General features: G+C 49.1%; 1 protein-coding gene across 4 annotated transcripts in view; it reads left to right on the forward strand.

Moving 5' to 3' along the window:
- The window catches only part of ptprub (protein tyrosine phosphatase receptor type Ub), a 157047-nt gene that overhangs the window by 79628 nt on the left and 52587 nt on the right, over nucleotides 1-24832 (forward strand). For all 4 annotated transcript variants that reach the window (XM_023807582.2, XM_023807583.2, XM_023807584.2 and 1 more), the window contains exons 4-8: nucleotides 4772-4853; nucleotides 10156-10271; nucleotides 13103-13277; nucleotides 17429-17722; nucleotides 23684-24013. In XM_023807582.2, the coding sequence (XP_023663350.1) occupies nucleotides 4772-4853; nucleotides 10156-10271; nucleotides 13103-13277; nucleotides 17429-17722; nucleotides 23684-24013 (997 nt within the window). The remainder of the gene's footprint in view (nucleotides 1-4771; nucleotides 4854-10155; nucleotides 10272-13102; nucleotides 13278-17428; nucleotides 17723-23683; nucleotides 24014-24832) is intronic.

A 24832-nucleotide genomic window follows, 5' to 3' on the forward strand; every position in this document is an offset into this window, starting at 1 on the left:
ACAGTGGACCAGAGGTGGGTTAGCAAAAGACCTCTGATGAAGCCCTCTCCTCCCCGTTCTCAGTGCAGAGAGGCTGAGGTTCTTAAGGTGCCCCCCCGCCCGCAAACACGCACAGCCCTCATTAGCCTCCTTAATTACTTATCCGGCACTGGGTTGGGCTCATTTCCCATTAGAGCGTGTCAACAGTAGGAAGCAGGATTTCCTGCAGCACTTGCATGGGGGGGGTCTGGAAGGGCTGCAGACTCAGATACCGTGTCGCATGGTGCTGCATGAGCACGCATGTATTACTTTATTCGTGTTTTATACCTTATGGTTTCTTCCCTGTGGCCTCCAGCTGAATGCTTACCATCTTTTATTTAACGCTGGATGGTAAGACCGGACGCTAATTGCATGTTTCCTGTACGTGTGACACCAAGAAGCTGCTTTGGCTCTGCAATGGCTGCTCGTCACCGTGACACCCAGGCTCATAGCTTTCTCACTCACGTGCGTGAAGAGCGGGGAGGGAAGGGGGGGAGAGAATTAAAATGGAAGACAAAGATCACCTTGAACCTCTGATATTTTATTTGAAACCTCTCCTGTCTGCCATGTTTCTCAATATATTCCAGCCGTTATTGGTGTAGGTGTCAGCTTTGGGGGGGGGGGGGGCTTGTTATCAAATATTAAAGATGTTATCCAGGCCGCCAGGCCTGACAGCGAGCGGCAGGCCTGAGACTCTTTCTCTCTCTCTCTCTTTCTCTCTCTCTCTCTCTCTCTTTCGCTCCATCTCTCTTTTCCTTTTTCCTTACGTTTCCATTTCCTCACTCAAGCTCACGGGAAATAAAATGAGCACCTCCATGTGAGGCGATTTCGGTGTGTGTCGACACAGAGGTAGATAAAGACGCGGTGACTGCGTCCCCCCGCCCCACGCACACCTCAGGCTCTGCCTGCTCTCTGGCTCCCCCTAGCTGTCAGTGTGCGTTTGACTTTTAGCTCTGGAGATTAATAAAGAGGGGGTCGACTACGCAACAGTTGGTGGTCAGGACAGGAGTTACTTGGAGCACTCCCCTCTGATGCGGCCTGTGATGATAGCATGCTGCCACATGGCTGCGAGGCGTTTGGCACATAAGCTGCGCCTTTGCATTAAAGCGTGGACAGATCTCAGCTTGGGTAATGAAGTGCTGTGCTGGACTGAGGGGGCTCCTGTTGTTGTTATTGTCTTGCGGGTAGCTGCAGTGAGGAACGAGCTCCCTCCTAATGAACTGGGGCAAAACAGACCCCGGAGGCAGGGATGCCGGTGCTGTGTGGGGAGTCCTGGTACAGCCACATGGAGGATTGCTGCATTCAGGGTGGAGATGGGACCTGCGTTTCAGTGACTCTCTGGCTCCCTTGTCAATAGTGACTCGCTGTCCTATCCCCTTCCACCATGAACAGATATGTCCTTTCCCGCAATTCCAGCTGGACTCTCTTTTCCGACAGATGTCAGAAACCTGGGAATGTTTAAAGTCTCATTATCTTGCTCTGATGCCGTATAGCAGAGAACATGTACCTTTGGCCTGAGAACAGCACAGCTTTGCCAAGGCGTGGTTCTCATCCGAGAAGGTGGGGGGCTTTTTTAAATGTCTGCCAGTAAGCGTTTGGGCTTGCTGCGTAAATGACACCCCTGTGGAAATTTTCTTTGGGACATTGATCTTCTTCAAAACCCTGAAGATGTGTGGTGTTTTCAGCCAGTTTCGGTTACACCCTGCAGTCATAATGACCAAGATGTAAAAAAAAGAAACAAAAAATCAACAGCAGTATCCACAGTCGTGGTCCAGTTCAGTCAAGACAAATGATTTGCTGATCTTCCCTGATGTGACCTGCGAGCGGCGGAGCCTTTGTCAGTCTGTGCTGCTTGTCTTTGTTGTATCGCCATATACTTGAGTTCCCCGTGGAAAAATAAACCGGCGGTTTGTTTGGGTTTCCACTTTACCGTCTCGGGTGAATCGCTTTCCGGAAATGGGATATGAGGACTGGAGTGAGTTGGGCAGGGGGGCAGGAGGGGGTAGGAGTGAGCTGACTGGGGGGCAGGAAGGGGCAGGAGTGAGTTGGGTGGAGGCGAGTACAGATGCTATCGCGGGCATGCAGATCACGCGCCCGACTGGCGCGCCTGGTGAGCTGTGTTTGGCGGGTAGCGGCAGGCAGCGCCAGCAGGGCTGGGAGGGCAATTATCAGTTTTTGAGTTTAATCCCCCCCGACTCGGGGTTCTGCACTGTGCCGGTTACCGGGAACCGGAACCATCGGAGATTAGGTGCCGTTTTGAAAGCAGCCTGCTGTCTGCAGGGTTGGGGGGATGGGGAGGGGGGGTGTTTGTGCAAACAAACCCCAAGCAGCAGCTCAGCTCACTGCTGACACGTCTGGCCAGCTGAGCTCGGTGCCTTTTGGCTGTACCATGACGGGCCCCTCTGCTCTGGGTCTGGCTGATCCCAGGTCAGCACCATGCCACATGCCACAGACGGTCAGCTGACTTCTCTGGTCCACCCGGGATGGAGGGGGGGTGCCTTATCCTTCCATCCCAGCCTGATCCAGGGAAGCTGTTGCTTTATGCCTGTCGAAGGCAGCGCCCCATAAACATCTGCCAAAACAGAGAAAAACAAGCAGGCCTGTATGTTTCTGTTCACGTAGGGAGGAGAATCTATTACGACACTGACAGCCATTATAATGTAATAATGCCTCTCATCACTGCCGTTGTTTTTTGCTTGCTGACTGATTAAAGTGAGTATTTGCTAAGTCAGTATTAGCTAAAGCTAAGTTTCTTTTTTGGCGAGAAACTGTAGCAATCGAGCCGACTTCCAGACCGCCTATCCAGAGCAGGGTCGTGGTAGATCTGGAGCCTGTCCCAGGAAGCAGGCCACACCAAACAAATCAATGCATTATGGGTAATGTGACTGTGGGAAGAGCTGGGACTGCCCAAAGGAATCCTCCACACACAAAGGTGGAAGAAGCCAACTCCATACAGCCAGCCGGGTGTAAAATCCAACCACAACCACAGTAATAAAAAGACATGGCATTTATTTCACATGTGCTTTTGTCTAGAGTGACTTACAGGTGAGCGACGTGTGAGTCTCCCGGGGGCTAAAGGCCACGTTCAAGAGCACATCGGTGAAATGCTTCCTCAGTCTGCCATGGGATTTGACCTAATGACCTTTCAAAAATGGGCACAGATTCTGAACCCACTGAGTTGCACATCAGCGCCATCCCACCAAAAAAAAAAGACACAAGAATGCTATTGAAAAAGAGAATCTGTGTGGGTCTCTCTGCATGCCTGCCCCCCTGTCAGCTGTTATTCTCTCATTGTTACTGGAGCAGGTCTGATAACAGGCAGGAGGCAGATGAAGGTGGCCTCTGCCATCTTGGATTGCAGGGACGCGTCCACACGCTCTAGCGACAGCAGCAATACCTGCAGTAATTTCCGATAAGCCGGGGGCCTGAACAACAGAGGGACAGATGAGGCCCTCACATCCCAGCTGTACTGATGAGGCCATTATCCCCGTAGAACCCCAGGGGGCGCCAGTGATTGGGGGGGAGGGGGGGGGGGTGAAAAGTGGTTATCTAGCAGAAGCCAGTGCAAAGTATCCCGGACCGAAAGGTGAAGTCTTTTGTTGGCTGTCAGCTCCCCCTACTGCCCCCCACCCCTCCGCAGCTGAACAATGGGAGCTCCCGATTCATCCGCCCATCCCAACCGGTTCCAGTCCCTACCAGTGACAGTGTCACCGCTTAGACTGGCCATTGTTGTCGTGGGAACACTGCGTGTCAGCCAGCATCTGTCATTCGGGCAGAGTCGGCCTTTGCGGCACGGGAGCGCTTTCCCCTGTGGGGGGTAATGTTGTTATGTTGTGTGATTGCTTTGTGGATGTTGTTACCGCTTATAAGAATTAAATGCCCCCCAGGGCAGGTACAGTCACCCACCCTGGCCTCACAGCAGCCCTGATTGAATAAGTGCCTGTTGAAAATGGATAGATGGGCTTTATTCTGCAGGAAAAGGTCCTAAGCTATTTATACAGCCGGGGAATAGTTGGGTTAGGTAACCTCTGTGCCAAGGCACTGTAGTGTTTTCCTACCTAAGATGGAAACCGTCTAGCTCTCACGTCCCGTTTCATGGACATTCCTTGCCAGGGCCTTAGGGCTGAAGGCCCACAGAGACCATAATCCTCGGCTGAGAAGCTCAAGCGGGTCGTGTTTTCTCGATGCCAGAGTTGCGGTCTGTTGATGGAGAGCGATATTCGCAGTGGCTGGATCTCTCACCTAGACCCAGAGGTGGACATTTCAGGTCCAGAAAGTAAAAATCCAGACCAAGATTTTGTTTCAACCAACCGGTTGAGCTCAACCGGTTGGTTGAAACAAAATCTTGGTCTGGATTTTTACTTTCTGGACCTGAACTATCCATCTCTACTTCACACAGCTTGATTTATTGATTTATGGCTTCAGTTATGGTTCTTTACCCTGAAATAAACCATTTTTAGTCCCTGCTTCTAAAGGTGAGGTACTGAAGGGTGTAAGGGAGCACTCCAGGGGTCGGGGGGGCTGGGGGGCGGGGCAGACGCGCACACATGCAGCTGGGCCATGTGCAGCCTTGGGAGCGTGAGGCAGAGGCGCCCCCTGCTGAGGCTGGGAAAGCCGGCAATACGAAAATGACCTGCCTGCTCGGTGCTGTGCCTTCAAAACCGCAGGTCAGGCTCATTGTCTGATGGACTCAAGGGATTATTTCTAACCTGCCTGGGAACTCCAGCTGAATCCACTTCCTTGTTTTTCACAGGTGCTGTTTGAGGCAACGGTCTCCAAGGAGCGCCAGGGCTATATCGGCATGGATGACATCCTGCTCCTGAACTACCCCTGCTGTACGTACCCTTCAACCTTCAATGTCCAAAACAACATGTAGTGCTAAAGGGTGGAGCTCAGTGCTGATTGGCTGAAGGCTTAAACCCCACCCTCTCACTCCTGATTTGCGGCTTTTTGGGCTGTTCCAGCTGTTGGGAGGAGGTGCACAGCAGTGCCCTGTAGCTGTGTTCTGAGGCCACTGGACCTTCAGCTTTCAATCTTCTTTACCTCACCAGGCCCCCTACTTACCAGTTGCCATGGAGCCAATTATCTGCCATTAACTGCAAGGCAAAGCTGGCAAAAGTCACTGCAAAACTGCCTCTTAACTCAGCTGCGTTCCATCAGGGACGACGGGCTTCCTCCAGAGTGGCTGTCCTCTCGGGGAGCAGCTGTTGTACTCATGACAGATTCAGAGTTTTAGATGTGTGTGTGTCTTGGTGTGTGTGTGTGTGTGTGTGTGTGTGAGTGTCATGGGGTGGGGGTGTCAGGATTGCATGCTGGCCTGTTATTGGTCATGGTATCAGATGGCACAAACCAAGACGAGTGGAACAGCTGTGTAGTATCGATCACATGATCCCGGACAAGAAGTGACTAATTACACCGCAGTCAATGACTCATCTACCTTAATGAGATCATTTGCCTCACTGTCGAGACCTGGCCCCGGATGCTCCCCAGACTCTTACCCAAAACGACTTCATGCACACGCAGACAGCTGCTTATTCTCCATAAGTCAGGACCTCCAATCAGATCGTCCGCCTTGCTGATGAGGCGTATTCCTGTTAGTATTCCAAGGTGCAAATGTCGAGATGCTATCCTCCGTCATTCTGCGTTTGAAGTGATCACCCCCCCCCCCCCCCTTCCCCATTGCATGTCTCCCAGGCTGCCCCTCAGACGATCCATCAGCAGGAATCTTTTTCGTCTCCAAACTTGTAATAGGAACAGTGGGGAGCAGTAGAAATAACCTAACTGTGAGGCTGTAAGGATATTACCAAGAATAACTGAGAATTGCGATGAGCAAACAAGCCGTTGATTCACCCGGAAAAATAGCTGCTTTGCAAAAGCAGTTTAGGTTTAGGGGTTAATTTGATTCTGTGAGAAATGTTTGTCTATTTAAAGATATATAAATTGAATGAACTGACAGGCTGGAAAAGCTTTATAGAAACCGGAGCTGTATTTAGCAGGAGTTAATTTAGGGCAGAGTCTGTTTGTGTGAATCATTTTTGCAAAGCATATCTGTTTACTTTAATAAATGAAGTAAACCAAGTCCTTTCATATATTAACACTCTCCGATGATACGTCTGAGCAAACAGGTTTATTGGGCTGTGCCTCTACCAATGGGTATGCAGCCATTTGCAAGGCCCCTCCCATGTGTCACCCAGGAACCCTGTCATCAGCTGTCATCAGTCCTGTCACCACAGATGGTCCAGCTGGAACCTCAGAACCATATTGTGCCTATTAAATAATAGTATAATTATAAAGCTCTGTCTCTGCCAGTCCCGTCATGTTCTCATTTGGCCAGCAGATGTCGCTGGCCATCTGATCTGTTCCTATGGTTTTCAAGTACTCACACCTGTTTCCCCTTCTTCACATTTGATTCCTAGTATTTAGTTGTTAACGACCCACACTTGTCCCTTGTCACACCATTGTTATCAGTGTATGTATGTGCCCTTGCCCTGTTCCTTTGTTGGTCAGTGTAGATATTAGTGCTCTGTCTTTGTTCCCACTTCTTGGTAAATGGTACTGGCGTTCTCAGTTACTGTTTGCCCTGCCTTTTCCTGTGCTTGGTTCAGCCCTGTTCCCTTTTGAGTTAGACTCCCTGCTTCCTATTCTGACCCCTCGCAGTCATTGTAGTCATCAGCCAGTGTGCCTTTCAGTCTTTAAATAAAGACCTCTTTGGTTATTCTCAAGCTAATTTGGATTGTCACTCCTCTCGTCTCCAGTCTTGACAAACACGGCCCTTAGTTTTAGCAGTTTACGAATAGTCTGTCCCACAAAAAAAAAGTATGAAAAAATGGCTAATGGTCTGCAGCTCTGGGTCGGAGCAAGATTACTAAGCAGCCTTGACCTTTCTCTTGTTTCCTCTTGAGCCCCTAATCTCTCTACCAAACTAGCATTGCAATAAAATGAAATATTTATCGTCGTACAAGTGCCTTGGGATAAAGTCTGACATATTTAAATGATACTTTATTCTGCGAGAAAGGGATCCCATTTATCGTCAACATTAATGTGTATGCGTGGGGGTGTATGTTTGTTCATTTTATTTGGTTATTCTGTATTGCATATAGTCACTGCTAAGTACCTCAGTGTTGATCTGAGAGGCTATTATTCCTGTGGCTTTGCACATGGAAGGGCCCACCTGATTTTTTGCTTCACATAAGCAAGGAATCACCGGCTTTGAAAACAAAACCCTTCCCACGTGACTCCCATCTTACAATACAGGAAGTCCCACCCCTCCTGTCTGTCAGTCTCTTGGCATGATTGGTACATCAGAACTCATCTTGATTGGCTAGCACATAGATGTACAGCATGATGTATTCACCTAAAGTGCACTGCTTAGTGTACGGAAATATCTTGTTTTGAGCTGGTTCTGCTGTTGCCACTATCTGGATAGAAAGCATAGATATTATTAGGAAGGGACAGCTGTCACAACCGTGTGACAAAGGGATTAGTCGCTGGACCAGAGGTTAATTGAGCATAATTTCTTTCAGGGCAAGGATTGGAACCTCAAACTTTAAGGAGGAATCCAGAGAAAATGTAGGCAAAATTGCGGGAAAAGACAGACATAAGTTTTCTGGTCCAGGGTACTGGCGGACAGATGAATAAGACCACACCATTTCTCACACACAGACACTGAAAAAATGGTCCCCACAATGTCAAAATAACAGGATTTTATCAGATTGTGGGGACAGATTGTCCCCACAATGTAATGTATACATAACCCACACACACCGAATAAGAGGCAAGCAACCAAATTACTGAAAGCGTGATAATTGTATTCATCTGCCTCTCTATTCCAAAGCACTTTCACTTGAAATATTTATGACAATAAATGACAATAAATACAAGCTTCAGAGCATCAGCATAACATTTCAGATGCAGGCAAGTCAACACGATTTGACCTAAATGGATCAATTGTTGACTTCACCCACTGCCACCCCAACATTCACCCAAGTGAAACTGCAGAAAAGTTGCGGCATTCAGGAATTATGAGTGGCGTCCATGGCAACACACTCTGACAGAGCTGCTTTATCAGGGTGGAAAGTGGAGAGAAACAGCTGGTTTTCAAAGGGCCTGTCAGAGAGCGGTCCTTCCCCATTTCTATTCCCAGTGGCCCCGCAGATGACTGCACAATGCATAAAACATCCCACACTGTGCCAATTTCACACCTGTGTTGATTCGGAGTGGATCGAGGTTCCGTTCTGTGTGCGCTGCCCCCTTAAAAGCCAGTCAAACAGACTTCCTTAAAGTAAAAGCTGAGTGCCTCTCGCCGTTGTAGGCCTGTCTGGCTATATCTCAGCACCTCGTTTGTATATTCGTTCTGGCCACAGCACTAGAAAGTAAGAGTTCATCTGGATCGTTGAAAGTGAGCTGTGAACATTACTGCTTCTAAAGGCTGAAGTCTGGAGCTTCCTAAGGATGCGAGGCTGTGCTTCCTGTCACTGGCCGCTCTGCGGAGGCCCAATTAGGCCTCATGTGCTGATTCTGTAGTCGCGTCGTACACGTTCAGTTTTTTCCGTAAATTATCGCGGTTACAGTTACATTATAAAAAGTGACATTTATCTTTCCATTTTATTGTTATTCATCTTCACTAATATGATACTTTAAGTGCGTTAAGTCCCGCATGATTTACGCTGAATTTGAGGGAATTATTAATGAATGTCAGGCCATTCATTGTGGAAAAATGACATCACTGTCAGTCTTCTGCACCCTGTCTCTCTCACAAACACAACCTAACTTTCTGGAAAGAAACACAGCACACATAAAATAGCAAATAAAAGATCTTCTCCTAGAGAGCCATAGAAGTATATATAGGAGATTTACTGAATCTCTGCTTGGTAATAAATGGGACTCTCTGCCAGCACTATTTATGAAGTAAATGATTCTGAGTTTCTGGTAACTTACTTTATGGCGTTTTCCAAATAAATGTCAACTCTGGCTCCGTTTTTGGCTTCGCACTCATTCTAACGATGTACCAGCAAACACAGTGGGGTGAGAATTGTGACTGACACAATCGCCATGTACCGCTGCGATATCAGCCTTGCTATTGGTAGTATGCTGTTAACTATACAAGCTAGGTGCACAATTAAACAAGATCTTATTGAAACTTAATCGACAGGAGACGATTAAATTCCACCATTCTACAGAGCCTTTTATTGATTAGCTGTTGGTTATGATACAAGGTCTTCACTGAGTTAAGTTGTCTCTTCACTCGCGGGCCTGGAAGTGAGCGTCTGCCTGCCGGAGCGGGAGTTGAGAATAAACCATTTTAACGGAGAGTAGGGGTTCTCCAAATAAAAACTGTAAGAAAAAAAAACTTGAAATAATGCAATGAGATATATTAATCGTATGTGCTTTTTGTAAACCAGGCATTATGTGTGATGTTATTTAGGGTAATGATCCCCCCCCCATCCCCCCCAAATTTACGCCTATGGCAAAGCATGTCTATGAAGTCATTTGCAAACAGCCACAACGTTGCAGAGACATCTCCCCCGATTATTGATTTGACATTCCGCCCATGTCTGTGCGTTTTATTTCAACAGCAACATGATGTTAATGAGATCTCTACGCGATGCTTAACCTGTGGTTATTTTTCCAGATTAGGCTAAATAACCCACAATAGGGTTATACTATATGTATTTATATATTATAAGGCAGCTTTATTTTATTTACTTTGCATGTAGGCATACTGTATAAAACCATTTACCAAACAAACAATTGAACTGATTAAAATTGATCTATTTATTATTAAAAATGTTGACAGCATAACATGACAGAACCAGTAACAATAGGGCTAACAGTTATGCTGAACCGATTAACGCAAAATTATTGGAGAAAAAACGCGCTTGTCAAAACACACATAGCATATGTAATAATTTAGATATCGCTAATGAGCCTTAATGGAACATGATCATTTAATGACATTCTGATCTTAAACCAGCATAAAAAGCAAAATTGCTTTAACTAGTAACTAATTACTTTTATATGCAGAAATTAGTGAATTACTTTTGAATTAAGTAGAAGTGAACTAGTAGCTAATTACTAATTTTCAGTGACTTGTACAGCGCTGGTGTCATGTGACAGTGAAGCCCCCTGTGCCCACAGACAAGGCACCCCATTTCTCCCGCCTGGGGGACGTGGAGGTCAACGCCGGGCAGAACGCCACCTTCCAGTGCGTGGCGTCGGGACGGGCCTCGGAGTCGGAGAAGTTCCTGCTGGAGGTAGGTGGGGTTCCAGACGGTGGGGGCTGGGGCATTGTGGAATGGGGGGTGCGGTGACATCGACTGAGAGCTTCTCTGATTTATGGTGTTGGCAGGTTACCAGTCCATGTTCTTTACCTCTACACCTTTTGTAGGATGGCCATACTAAGAAACCAGTACACTGAACGATGCTTTATACTGCACATCAGTCTTTGGTGATTAAAACGACAGGCACTTCACCGTCTTCAGCTTTCTGATGCTAATAGGCTATTATGAATGTAAGATGATGTGCTGTGTTGTTTGTATCTCAGCAGTTGTTTCAGATGTCCCAGTGGTTGAATTGCTCTGGAAATTAAGCTGCTAAGAACTTGGCGGATTTAAATTCCCTGGAGTTTGATCATCAGGTTTTTACTGGCGAGTTTTCATTGTGCGTTTTTCATGGGACTCGCATCTAAGCATCTGTTTTCCACACCAAAATGGCCGCTGCGATGCCTGCGGGTTTTCTCTCTATGCTTAGCCAACCGGGTGGGAGGGGCAACCTCTGCCTTGGGGGCACCATCCTGCTTCTTGCATCGGGCGGGAATTAAATCACACAAATGGTCACGTCACCTTTCAGAGGCAAGCATGCAGCCAGACTGTCCGACGCCCTTGGCACCTCTGACCCTGAGAAGTTCTCCCCTGTGGGACAGGTTCCTGTATGATGTTATGGCCTTACTTACTTGTCCTGAGAGTTCATGGTTTACTCTTGTAGCCATATCCTGTTTAATTCGGGTTTATTGTATGCGTTGGTCATATGGGGCTTCGTCCAAACACATTATTTGCCCCGACAGGCTGTTGCTATAAAATTATTGCTCTGTTGCTACAGTATAAGATGTTTTGCCTCTTTTCAAAAGAGAGCCGACTATATCGTCTCCTGCTCTTCAAATCTCTCATGCTGGCTTGGGAAAGAGGAAGCGGGAAAGTGGTAATGGGAAAATGGGTAAAGAGAAAAGGAGGGAAGGGCACAGGGAAAAGGGGAAAGAGGGAGCGGGAAAGGGGTAATGGGAAAATGGGTAAAGAGAAAAGGAGGGAAGGGGACTGGGAAAAGGGGAAAGAGGAAGATTGGTCTGATACTCCCTTTCCTTTCCCCTTTTCCTATTTCCCTTTCCCCTTTCATTTTCTTCTTTTTCCTTTTTCCTTTCCTTCCTTCCACTTTCCCCATCCCTTTTTGCTTTTCTCTTTCATCCTTTCCCTTTTTCCTTTCCTCTTTTCTCTTTCACTTTCCTAAACAAAAAAGGTGCCATCTAAATTAAAACAAAGAGACAAAATAATAAAGGGTATTTGTTTCTCTGCAATGGGGGGTGGCTGCCGTGTGTACGACACAAGCAGCCATGGCTCTCAGTGTGGACCTCAGCATGCAAACTGCCCAGGGGCCTCACTTTGGGGGGGTAATGGCCTGGCCGGGGGAGGTGGCGGGTGCCAGGCCCCCATGCGCCAAGGTTTGGTCACTGACATCACGGCCGTCTGTGTTGCCGTGGTTCTAATTAGTTTGGCCATTGAAAGAAATTAATCAGAAAAAATGTTGCCGAGTGACGAAAGTAAGATAAAGCGTTAACAAAGCAAGATACAATATTCAAATTAATCAGTGAGATTATCATCAAGCCCAATTATGCTGTGATATAATTGTAATAATTGTGCCATAATAAAATAGCACCCGGAAATTACTGAAATATGGAATATATTTACAGCCCATATATGTATTAGAATATGTGTCACTGTGTTACAATGCATAGTTTATGTCTTATTCGTAATGAGAAGATCGGATGTTCAGAGTTGCCCGTCTACAATGGTTAATAACAGTTCATAATCACAGTAGATCCAGAAATTCAGGGTCAGAATCAGGGAAGTCCGAGGGACAGAAATCCAAAAGCAGAGATGATAACGGGTACACACAAGGTTCTGAAGGAGACCCAAAGTCAGGATCGGTGAACAGAAAGAGGCCCAGCAGCCGGCAGATAAGGAGAACCAGAGACAGATTGGCGATGGCGATGATCACGCAGCACCTCACCGAGGTTCTGAGGAGGAGTGACTAATTGGGAAGAAGTGAGGCAGGGCTTGGGTGAGCTGAGATGAGCATAGTGGAGGAACTGTGTGGGATTCCACAAACATCTCACCATAGCTGCTAGTATGTGAAGGCTGTGTAAGGGTGTCTTTGTCCAGGTCTAAACAAAGTATGTAACTGCATAAATGGTGTCATCGGACTTGGAAGCATTTTTCATGATGGATCTGTGACTGAGATCTTTCTAGAAAGTGCCCCTTTGTCCCTGTGCCCCCCACAGCCTCCTGTGAGTCTTGCTGCGTTTGTGGATGCATGTGACTCGGTTCCACACTCTGGCTGCGATGCTGTTTCTGTCGCGGATGTGTGAAACACGCCAAGGTGGAGAAACACCTCACGGACCTCACCGCTGGCCCGCCTGCAGCGTGGCACAGAGGCGGCGTGTAGTTACCCTGTTACTCCCTCTCCATTTGTCTTTTCCCCTCCTCTTCACCTCCTGCTGTTTTCTTACTCCTCCGTAGAGCCTGTGGTTCAGAATGATTCCCTCCGCTTGTGAAGACCCAGTATCGCCCAGCAGAGTTCAAACTTCGCAGTGGCTGGATGTCCACTGGGAATAGGATGTCCACTGGGAATAGGATGTCCACTGCTTACGACAGGGAGATTGGGGACACGTGTGGACAGGGACAGTGGGGACACAGTCTATGTTGACAGCTTTTCCAGCCTGGGGGGCTCTGCTCAGCCAGCACTGGAGGGTTGATCCCTTTTCCCTAATGGCCACTTGACTGATTTGCTTATTCTTGTCACTCCCCCCCCTCAGCGGCATAATGGAGACCTGACTCCTGCTTCTTCGGTGAAGCACCTGAGCCACCGGCGTTTCGTGGCCTCCTTCCAGCTGGACGCCGTGCAGCACGCGGATCAGGACCTGTACCGCTGCGTCACCCAGGCCGCCCGCGGGGCCGGCGTCTCCAACTTCGCAGAGCTCATCGTCAAGGGTGAGGCTGCTGCCGCTGACTCCTCAGGGCAAGGAGGACATTCTTCATGAGTGCTGGTCACGAGCTCCGGCGGCCCTTCACAGCACACACACCCAGAGCGATGACATTTGTTACTTATTACATACCTACAGCCCACAAAAACCCAGGGATGTCATGCAAACTGTACAAACCCCAGGCCTGGGGGTGTGAGGATATAGTGCTACCCACAGAGCCATTGTGTTGCCTAATTAAGACATATGATGCCTAATTAGGGATCATAGGCTACTGACTGCTGAGCAGTGCAGAAGTGTGATTTAGTCTAATGACTCATCTTTCACTCTTTTCCCAGTTAGCTTAAGGGTACGTGAATGGCTGCAGTGTATGAGGAAGCTCTACTTCCCAGCATCTATCAGTGTCCCGTCATGCAGCAGGCCCTCCCTGCTGGAGCGAGACGTCGTCAGGATGGCAGGGGCTCGGCTTGACTTGGGCATCGTTCTTATGGGATGTGGACTGGGGAGGCAACGCAGTCAGGGTGTGACCACCCTCTCTGAACTCATCCAGTGTTCATACGTGTGTAGAAGTGTAGGGTTGATCTGTCCATTTCCCAGCCACTTATGCTGGATAGGGTCATGGCTGGACCTGGAAACTGTCCCAGGCAGCATATGGCACAAGGCAGGGGGCACCGTGAAGGGGATCCCAGTCACATGGCAACACAGGGGCTGACCAGAACGGGGATTAGCACACTGCCGTTAGCCTTTAACGAGCTAAATCCATGAGTAGAGTTGGTACAGAGTTGTACATTTGTTGAAAAAGCAAAGCTAGTTAGCAAAGAGTAATATAGACAGATCAGTCTGTGGGAATTGCCCGAGGTCTATTCAAGTGTTACTGGCTAGATTTAGGGCATTGTGTCTCTAGGTTTTCCAAGACAGAATGTCATGATCTCCTAAGGAACCCTGATAATTGTAGGCTTCCTGGGAGAGACTCTGGGTCAATGTGACTCTGGTTGGACGAGTATTTTTTTGCAAATGGGTGGATGGATATTTTATTAATTTCAATGATGTTGATAATTGAGCACTGATGGTAAAAGAGCATAACTTGGTGGATTTGGTGAGCTGAAGGCCCTTCCCCAGGAAAAAGGAGCTTGGGATCTATACTTTGGTTTACTCAGTCTACGTTCATTTGGATAAGAACCGGATTTGTGCGATAATCCCAGGACAATATCGAAATAAACTGATCATGCGGAGATGTCCCCGTCTGTCTCCTGGGATAATCACACCATTCTAGTCGAGGTCTGCAACGCGTTTAATTCCATGGCAACGGAGCTAATCCCCAGTTTCAAAAAAGATGTCGGTGGCACATTCCCCAGCCTGTAAGGGGGGCTGCTCTGAGCTGGGGGCTGTCAATCATAAGAGGGTAGGAACCCTGAAGCTGCCAGAACGGAATCCAAAAAACCTCAGAGGTGGAGGAGCTTCGTGATCGGTATCCATGGTGATCACACTGGGGAACATCACTTTGTGGATTACATTAAGTTTTGCCACTGCCTGATGAGTGTGAGGCGAGTCAGCGGCCAGGGGGGAGCTGGACAGACCCCACATACAATGTCACGTTTAATCTCACAGGACACACTATTGAAAGGACCTAACATTCCCATAATACCCCTTTAGGGTAAATAGGACGGTAATATGGAGGGGGCTGTGGACATCCTGAAGTGGGGCGACAATCCCCTCGTATAGAATACCAGTAAACTTCTCATAGTGATACCTCTCTCAGGAGCTTGTATCCCTTCCTGTAGACCAGATTACCATCTTGCCCGTGCCTGTGGCTTTGGTGCAGTTTTTGTGTCCCCCATCCCATCCTGACTTCATGTTGATCTCTTCCCCATCCCCTTGAATCAGAAGAACTTTGAAAACGTCACTGTGATCTTCAGGCAGGTATCTCACGGTGTATAGTGCTGTGGTAAAATAATCTCGGTTCTTTCTGTGAGTGTTGATCTCGAGCCGTGGCCTAAGATAGCAGGACCAGGATTCTGTCTCAGCTTCCCCGGTTCACTGTGTCCTCGGCTACAGGTCTGCATGTGCTAAAGACCACAGGCACTGCCTTAGCTTGTCCGTGTTAGCTGTGTTTCTCAGCTGGCTGTGGCAGGGCGCCCTTCCAAACACGTTACTGATACCTTGCAGAGGCACAATGAGCCACCAGCAGCCTCCACCAACCCCGTTTGCCACAGGGCCCATATCCCTCAGGGAGCTGCTGTCTGTGGCCTGTTACCAAGCTTTCTGCTTTCCCTTTTTACGTTTTCATCTTACCCTTTTCTCTCACCTTTTTTTCTTTCCCTTTGCCTTTTCTTTCCCCCTTTCCTTTCCTCTTTATCCTTTTCCCTTTTCACCTTTCATTTCCCCCTTTTCCCTGTCCTCTTCCCCTTTCCCCTTTTTCTTTCCCCATACCCTTTCCTCATCCCCCTTTCCCTTTTTCCTTTCCTCTTTACCCTATTGCCTTTCCACCTTTCATTTACCCCTTTCCTCTTCTCCCTTTCCCTTTCCTCTTTATCCTTTACCCTTTCCACCTTTCTTTTCCCCTTTCCTCTTCCCCCTTTCCATTTTTCATTCTCCCTTTTCCTTCCCCCTTTCCATTTTTCATTCTCCCTTTTCCCCTTTCCTCTTCCCCCTTTCCATTTTTCATTTCCCCTTTTCCTTCCCCCTTTTCCCTGGGTTCCTTTTCCCTCTTTGTCCTCTTCAGCTTCCCTTATTGGCTCTTTAACTGGCATGAGTTTATTTCACAGAGTGCCATTCTCCCACCGGACTGTCGATCAGGCCGTCACCTTTTCCCTGCTTGGTGACTCGCAGTTGTACCTTTTCTTCCATCCCCCTCACCCCCGGCTCCCGACGACCCTGCCCCAGTCAGGTGTATTTCCTCATTCCCCCCCACAGACAGAGTTTGTTTGCTCTTTGCCTTTGTTCGCATCAGGACGCCGTCATGTCTCTCTCATTCCGCCCCACTACCGCAGCCCCACAGTGACCCTCATAATATCAGCCGTTCGCGCCCCCCCCGCCCCACACACCGTGTTCTGTGGTTCTGTGTGCCAGCAGTCCTTGCAGATGCCACTGGGAGACAGACCTGAGCTCCATGATTAAGGTGAAGGTCACCCCCCTTCAGGGGGGAGAGACGGTGAGGCATGTCTGGCGGTAAACAAAGGACACAGCAAACAAGCAGCCTTCAGACGAAAGTCACTGCTCCCCCCAAGACAGATGGTGCCCCCCCCCCCACAGATACATTCTCACAATACCTTTAAAAGTGAGGAATTGCAACAGATCCAAATACTTTAAAGAGTTTCTTATCTTTCTTGATTTAATTAAATTGTGTTATCTAGCTAATAGTATTAATACATCTTTTGAATCAGAGCAAGATAGCAAGAAAAAATAGTAAACAGTTTGTCCTTAACTTTTTGGCCTTAGTAAGTATAATTTGTGGTATCATGTTCTTTTTTTGTTTGTCTTCTTGTGAAGCATCAATTCTGAGCTGTATCAAGATTATAAAGCTCTTGGTGTGTTTACCAAATTATAGAGTACATGTTTACAGGAGAAGCTGTGGTGAGTTTCTTAGTGAAAGGTGTTAATCAAGGGTGATTTCTGTGACCCTGAATGTTTGAGGTCAAGGAAAATCTCCAGAGTTCTTAAGACAAACAAAATCATAAAAATCAAAACTATTCTGAGGTTTGGTTTGTTAAGATTTCAAGGATCCAGAAAAAGGTTAACGACTCACTTTGGGTGATTTTTGTCGGCACAAACATTCACAGTGCATTGTTGTGGGGTACTTACCTTGCTTACCCTGTGTTTTGCGGTATAATATAGGCAGACCCCGGATTAAGAGCATCTGACTTACGGGTAACTTGTGCTTAAGAACAGACTACCATAAAGCCTGTTATATTAAAAATCTAAGTTAAATAGTTAAGTTCAATGGTTTGTAATAACAAACACATGTGCTACTTTGTGACGTTTGTGAAAACATTGTACGGTTCTTTAGCTTATGGGACAGTACAGTATCGTATATAGTTACTTTTTTATTATCACATGATTATTACTAACTTGAAGACAGACTTAGGGAGCGGATCTTGTTCATAACCCGGGAAACCCCTGTGCTCACTCAGTGCCCCCCTTTTCCCCCGCCCCCCCCCGAAGTACCCCCCTCCCCCATAGCACCACCCCAGCTGCTGAGAGCCGGCTCCACCTACCTGATCATCCAACTGAACACCAACTCCATCCTGGGGGATGGGCCCATCATCCGACGGGAGATCGAGTACCGCGCCAGCCAGTCGCCCTGGTCCGAGGTGCATGGCGTCAACATGGTCACCTACAAGCTATGGCACCTGGACCCGGACACAGAGTACCACATCAGTGTGCTGCTGACCCGGCCTGGCGATGGGGGCACCGGGCCCCCAGGGCCCCCCCTCATCAGCCGGACCAAGTGTGCAGGTAAGACCCTAAATTCTACCTCCCAGGTGACAGGTATAGGTGCTTATTGAGGCATAATGAGTAGCACTATGGCCTGGTGTCTCCAAGGTTTAGGCTTTGGCTATGTGACGTTGACCTTGTGTTTGTGTGGGTATTTCCCTCCGGTCTAAACATGTGCAGATGGAAGTGGTGTCTCTAACTTTCCCATAGTACATTACTGTGTGCCCTGTGATGGACTGGCATCCCGTCCAGGGTGTCCCCTGCCTCGTGCCCTGTGATGGACTGGCATCCCGTCCAGGGTGTCCCCTGCCTCGTGCCCTGTGATGGACTGGCATCCCGTCCAGGGTGTCCCCTGCCTCGTCCCCTGTGATGGACTGGCATCCCGTCCAGGTTGTCCCCTGCCTCGTCCCCTGTGATGGACTGGCATCCCGTCCAGGTTGTCCCCTGCCTCGTCCCCTGTGATGGACTGGCATCCCGTCCAGGGTGTCCCCTGCCCTGTGCCCTGTGATGGACTGGCATCCCGTCCAGGGTGTCCCCTGCCTCATTCCCTGTGATGGACTGGCATCCCGTCCAGGGTGTCCCCTGCCTCGTCCCCTGTGATAGACTGGCATCCCGTCCAGGGTGTCCCCTGCCTTGTCCCCTGTGATGGACTGGCATCCCGTCCAGGGTGTCCCCTGCCCTGTGCCCTGTGATGGACTGGCATCCCATCCAGGGTGTTTCCTGCTCTGTGCCCCATGATGCCTGGAATAAGCCCCTCTACCAGATAAACAATTATGAAAAACAGAGGTACATACTTGCTTATTTTGTATACATAATTTTAATAAAATTTTCAAATCAGCCCCCGCCCGCCCCCCAGACCCCCTTTAGTGTAGTCTAGGTTGCTTTTCCGCTGCATGAAATCCTATTTCAGGAGTGACAAAGATTTTTGCAAAAACAACAAACAAAAGGACTTCAGAAATCGGCAGAAAAATGTCTGGCTGTACATGAGCCCCGTGAATCGTTAAATTCTCCTCAGAATCCTTTCCTCCCGTCTTAACAACAACCTCTTGGTTAAAAAGTGTGTGCCGTACAGCATGCACTAAGCTAGGAACGACAAGTCAGAGGCTGTGTTTCCGATGCCCAGCGAATAAAGGTTTTACTGGAGGTAAGCCAGCGAACGGATCCCTATGACATGAGAATGGGAGGCTGAAGGAGGGGTGTGAGGGTTTGCTGAGCTGGGGCGGGGGAATGGACAACACAAAGGACAGTTTTAGGGTTTGGGGGGGGCAGCTGGTCGTGACAACAACAGACTGGGACACAAGGATCCATTTCTTTCATTACAATCTCAACTGCTGGCCTGGATTCAGAGAGAGAGAGAGAGAGAGCCTGTGAGGCAGCTTGTTATTGTCGACTTGCTTTCTGTCTACTGCATCAGGCAGGTGAGTTTCTGACTAGACAGGGGAAAAAATCACTCAGAATCTGGCAATTCACAGTGGGGGTCTCATGTGACCCCCGGTAGGCAGAGATATCTGACTGTTCTGTATCCATAGCAACCATCCTGCCTTCCTCATGTACCCAGAACATCACCCCACCCACCTCCAAAAGCCTCAGATTGCGCGTCTGATGGTCTTTCTGCCTGCCACAGCCGTGTACCAGTCCGAGGGGGTACCCTCGCTGTACTGGGAGATGGGGGCTGGGTCACTCAGATTAAAGCACTAGTCTTCAGTACTTCTGATAGCAAGTACAGGAAGTCGTACCTTCTTGGAGGATGATCGGGGTAGATGTCAGAGTCGGTTTGGCTGAAAGCTTCAGCATCATTGTTTGCTGGTTGGAGATGTAATTTAGATGTAGTACAGGAGACCAGAATAAAATAATGGGGATATTAAGCCTGTTATCTGTCACACACCTGTGCAGCTATGACGTGCCACGGTTCACGGGGGGAGATTTGAGTTTGCAGCCGCTGAGTGCTTTTGCGGCCTACACTGCCAGCTGTCCCGCACGGGCCGGGCACGGCGCCCTCTGAAGGAGGAGCTCAGCGTTGCTTTCACAGTGATTGATCAGGCCAGACAGGGCCTTGTCAAGTTCAAAGCCTCTGTATCGACTGACCTGTCTAGGAGGGGACCCCTGTCTACTGGCAGTCCATCATGATCATGGCTGCCATGGGATGAAGAGGGAGATGCAGCGGTGCTTGTATTTAGGGGACGGGGGCCTGGGTGGTAGTAACTTTTTGGCTGGTGAGCTGGGTTTCCAGGAGGTTTGTAACCTTTTCTTTCATGCCTGCAAGTGATTAGAATAAGACAGCAGTCATGCAGGGTATTCCTCAATCCCCTGTTGGGTACCCTACCCAACAGGGGATTGAGACGCTGCAGACTGAAGTTGGTTCCACTTCCTGGAAGTTTGCAAAAACAAGTAATTCTTCGGCATGTTGTGTTTTGGCTCCAGTAACCCCCCCCCCCTCCCCTCCTCCCCCAATCTTCTAAACTGCCAGGACTGGACATAAAATGAACCCGTCAGATTGTGGGCAGGGATCAGGTGTTGCATCCTGAATTGTTCCAGTCCAATTCTCTTCTGCACACTCGGGGAAAATTATAGATCTCTTTTGATAAATGTACCGGTCAAGCAACAAAGCGATGCCATTCTGTGGGGCTCATGAAACGAGTGCAGATAAATAACTTCTCACTTTGCAGACGGCTTTTGTTGTAAGTGAATTTGCAGGTATAGAGCAGCAGGTGCCTCACAACAGGGAAGGCGCGGGCGTGAGTCACTGTCTTCGTGCCTCAGGTCCATCTTCCAATATCCTTTGGACTTTTGATTATTCCATTAGTCAACCCTCCCATGCAGATACCCCCCCCCCCGGTACTGCCAACCGCTTTTGTGGGTGAGGAGCATAAAGTATTTGCTGTCACCATTTAGTCAGTGTCTCTCAAAAAAGTAAGCACAGCTTGTCCATATTATAAGGACATACAGACAAAGACCCCTCCCATTGGAGGTACTGAATTTTGTCCCCGCCTCCACCTTGGGTGATTGGTCACTGTGTGAGCAGTACAGGAATCCATGGCTAAAGCGCTAATGGCCATTACTAAGAGTGCATGAATGATCTATCTGTCTTAAATCAATCAATACATTTCTGACGAGCTAACACGTAATGATATTAAAAAGCCTCATTTTCTTCACATTATCGACTATGCATAAGAGGCCGGTTGAGTTGGATCGAAGTGATTTTTTTTTGCCCTATCACTGCAGGAAGATAACGTTAGGTGAATGGAGCAGCGTGAGTCATACTGATCGCCAGTGGTGATTTTCAGGTAGCTTTGCTGTAGACACGGGATGTGCTTCTAGAATCATTAGGATTGAGGTGGGAGAGACAGCTGGTAAAATATTTAGGCTTTATTAAACTTTGATTCGAACATGAGGGCAGAGACAGAGTGAGGGATGGTGGAAGGAGAAAAAAATCTATTTTAGTGCAAATGTGGGTCTTTAATTACAGTCAGCACCCCCTTCCCCACCCTCAGGACAGGAAGGATGATTTGACATAAGCAGAGCTTGTGGGGACGAGGACCAGAAGGTGTTTGAATGTCCTCTTCCCTACTCCTGCATTGAGGTGCTGACCAGTTGGACAGCGGCGGAGAGCTGGGCCCGGTGGGGGCCCGGTGGAGCCCCGACAGGCAGTTTGGTGGCATGTGGCTGACAGGCGGCCAGTGCGCCCAAGATGCGACGTTTCAATTATCGACGGCCAACACACTACTGTGAGCGAGTCGCCGTGGAGACCAGCTGTCGGGCTGAGAATTGAGTCTCACCACGGCCAGTGCTGTGGAGACGAAATGCCTCACAGTGGTGCCACCTTCCCCCATAGGGGTTCACTTTGACCGCATTTTACGGCACACTTCATCCTGTCCGTGTGAGTAACGCACTGTGGAATTTCGGATCGTGTTCCGGACGGGGGAAACATTTCCCCCTCGTCATTGTCACCCAGGAGAGAGGCATGGCTGGAGATGGATGTCTAGATGACGGAGGCGTTTGGACGCCATGCCCGGATGCTCCCGTCTGCAGGCATTTCCGTTCAGCAGCACTAAGGGGCATTGCAATCTGGGGTGCTTCCGTTCGGACACAGTGCCGCTCCTGACAGCATCACATACGGCCCTGGGTTCTGGCCTCATCAATCGTGGTGTGCCACTATGGGGGGGGGGCAACAAGGGACAGGCACACACACACACGGCCTGGCATGGATGGCGGGAGCACGGAGGGGTGAATGACAGGGATAACAGCCAGCTTGGAAAAGATGAAACCAACTGCCCCCCAAAGCACTCTCCACAAAGAGGACACAGAACTGCTGTTCATTTGTAGTGCTGCTCTGACATTTGGAGGCCGATCTCTGATGGGCTTGTGCTCACGTCCTGTCTTAGATCAGGACCTCCATTAAGGCGCAATCTGCAGGGCTCTGCATGTATTTTTAGCCCTCTTCATCTCATGCTGCATCCGCGTGCCCTTTTTCCATGTCCACTCGAGGCCGACCCTCTTTATTTTTTGTTCCCATGCGGCGTTTCATCGCGCATCTCCCCGAGCACAGGCTTGCGGCAACGGAGAGCTCCGCTCTTTATCACGACCAAAGTGTCGGCAAGCAGACAAAGAAAAAAAGAAGAAGAAGATGGAGTTGTGGAAGGCTTTGGTATTGATTGCTTGGTGTGCTATCTGCTATTCCTGCTGATGTGTTGTACGCTTGCCGCAGAGGGAGTGATAACAGATCACATGGGGGAGAGGAGCTGTTTAAGGGAAGTGTTCAGGACGGGATTCCACCGTGTGAGTGAGCGTGTTTGCCCGAGGCTGTCTTAGTGCAGGATTTCCAGGGTCCCTAAACCGAATGCATCTCTCTGGCAGCTTTTTTATGCTTAGAGCTTGGTGGTGCCACTGAGAAAAGGACTGTTGCTTCTTGATCTGCTCTGCTTCCTTTGTCCAAGTGAGACGTCCTCTGAGTGTAAAAGCTGGATGAATTTAGCCACCAGGTCGTGACCTTGTGCTGCAATCGGAGCCGCTCAGGCTCCATGGATCCACTGTCGCTCCGTACAGGCTGGGGACATTAATCAGAATCTCCTAATAAAAGAACAAAGTGATACAGTACATTATGCACGAATATAGTTTGACAAAAGTGCATTGATTGTTTTAATAATGGACCATAACAAATCTCTCTATTGATAACATGTTGTCTCCTTGACGATCTCCTTGCAGAACCTCGCAGCAAACCATGGTGACACCGGGTGACATTCTTTAACGCTTGCCAGCGAGTGACCTGAAATAATAGACTAGGTCTAAAAATAGGTGCCGCATCACAGTGACCCTGTGATGGTAATAATGATCAAAGCCAACCCCCCTTGAAATAGATTGTTTTCATCTGGAGTTGACCCTAGGAGCTAGACGAGTGGGGGACTCAGTTGGCTCTCTGACACCATGACGGAGAAGCTGCACCCGTAGCCTGTCCAATTAATTACTGTAATTGGCATCATTTCTTGCTTCTAGGGCAGTTGAATGTGACACCAGCCTGACTGGGCTAAATGCCCTGGCCTCATGTGACCCATTCAGCTCTGCCTGCAGGTCTCTTTATCACCCCCTAGTGGTTGTTTTGTTCAAGGTCATGCACCCCATGTCCCATACGTTCCTCTAACGATTTGTTTGCTGTGCTGGGTGGGAGTTGGAACACGTGCCGGCTGTCGTTTCTGTTCCCGCCGCCTTGCTGCCTCTGAAGCACGCTAACCGCCGACTGACATGCACTGCTGGAGGGCCTGACCTCCCTCCTACACTGCCAAATTCATGCTCCCCAAATCCCCCTTTCCATGAGAACTCAGTATACATGCTGGCCTGGAAATTGTGGCATGAATCTCATATTTGCATTGTCAGAACATCGTCACATCGGAGGAAATATGAGTGACAGAGCTGTCATCTCCCCCTCTCTCTATGTCTCCCCCTCTTCCCCACTCTTTTCTCCTCCCTATCACCCTCCCCCTCTTCCAGAGCCGATGCGGCCCTTGCGGGGCCTGACCGCCACCGAGATCCAGGCGCGGCAGCTGTCGCTGCAATGGGAGACACTCGCCTACAACCTGACCCGCTGCCACACCTACTCGGTGTCCCTGTGCTACCGCTACTCCATGGCGGCGGGCAGCGGCGGGGCTGGCGGGGGCCACAACGCCACGGTGCGCGAGTGCCTCGCTGTGGAACACAACGTGTCGCGCTTCACGCTGCGCGACCTGCCGCCATACCGCGCCATGCACGTGCGCCTCACGCTCTCCAATCCCGAGGGAAAGAAGGAGGGCCGCGAGGTCACCTTCCAGACCGAGGAGGACAGTGAGTAACATGCCAGTGTCCCGCCCCTGACATGTGACCCGCCCCTTAGAGGAAGCCCAGCCCCATGATAGATGATAAATCCTTTATTTGCCATTTGCACAAGTATGAGTATGAATGCTTCCTCTTCACCTACCTAATCTTGCTCTAAATAGCATGGTCACAGTGCAGGGTCAGCCAATGTGCAGCACCCCAGGAGCTGCGGGTTAAGGGCCTTGCTGAAGGGCCCACGGACATGTGACTGTTCTGCCGAGGCTGGGACTCGAACTGGCAATCTTCCAATCACAAGCACAGAGACTTATGCCACTGAGTCACTCAACATCTCCTTTGAAAAGTTCAACTATCAATAATCATGTCTCGGATAGACCTCAGGCTACGATGCCGCCACTGAGCAAAGCTCGTTCCAGGACCCCCGTCATCTTCACGCGACTGTGTTCCATAACAATCATTTAGATGCACGCATGAGGCATATTTAGGCTGGATTTGCGTCTGGCACCTGCTGGCTTGAATACTTTACCCGAGCGATAATGACTTAGAGAGACGGGGACTGTGCGGTGTGCAAGGTGCTTAAGCTGAAGCACCTGCATTAATGTCAAGCCAGAGGAATGGCTTATGAGTCGTCAACTGATAACGCCACATAATTTCTGCAGCAGACAGCGTCGGCCACGAAACGACACGATGTTCGAGGCTTTTATCGTGCAGGACTCCCCGAGAAGTCAAAGATTTTCAGTTTTTTTTTATGCCCGAAGAAAGTTTAGCTGTTGGGGTCCACAGCGTGACCCTGATCGTGACAGAGTAAATACTAATACTGCGGTGTCCCGT

The sequence above is a fragment of the Paramormyrops kingsleyae genome, chromosome 9 (genome assembly GCF_048594095.1).
Source record: "Paramormyrops kingsleyae isolate MSU_618 chromosome 9, PKINGS_0.4, whole genome shotgun sequence".
NCBI lineage: Eukaryota > Metazoa > Chordata > Actinopteri > Osteoglossiformes > Mormyridae > Paramormyrops > Paramormyrops kingsleyae.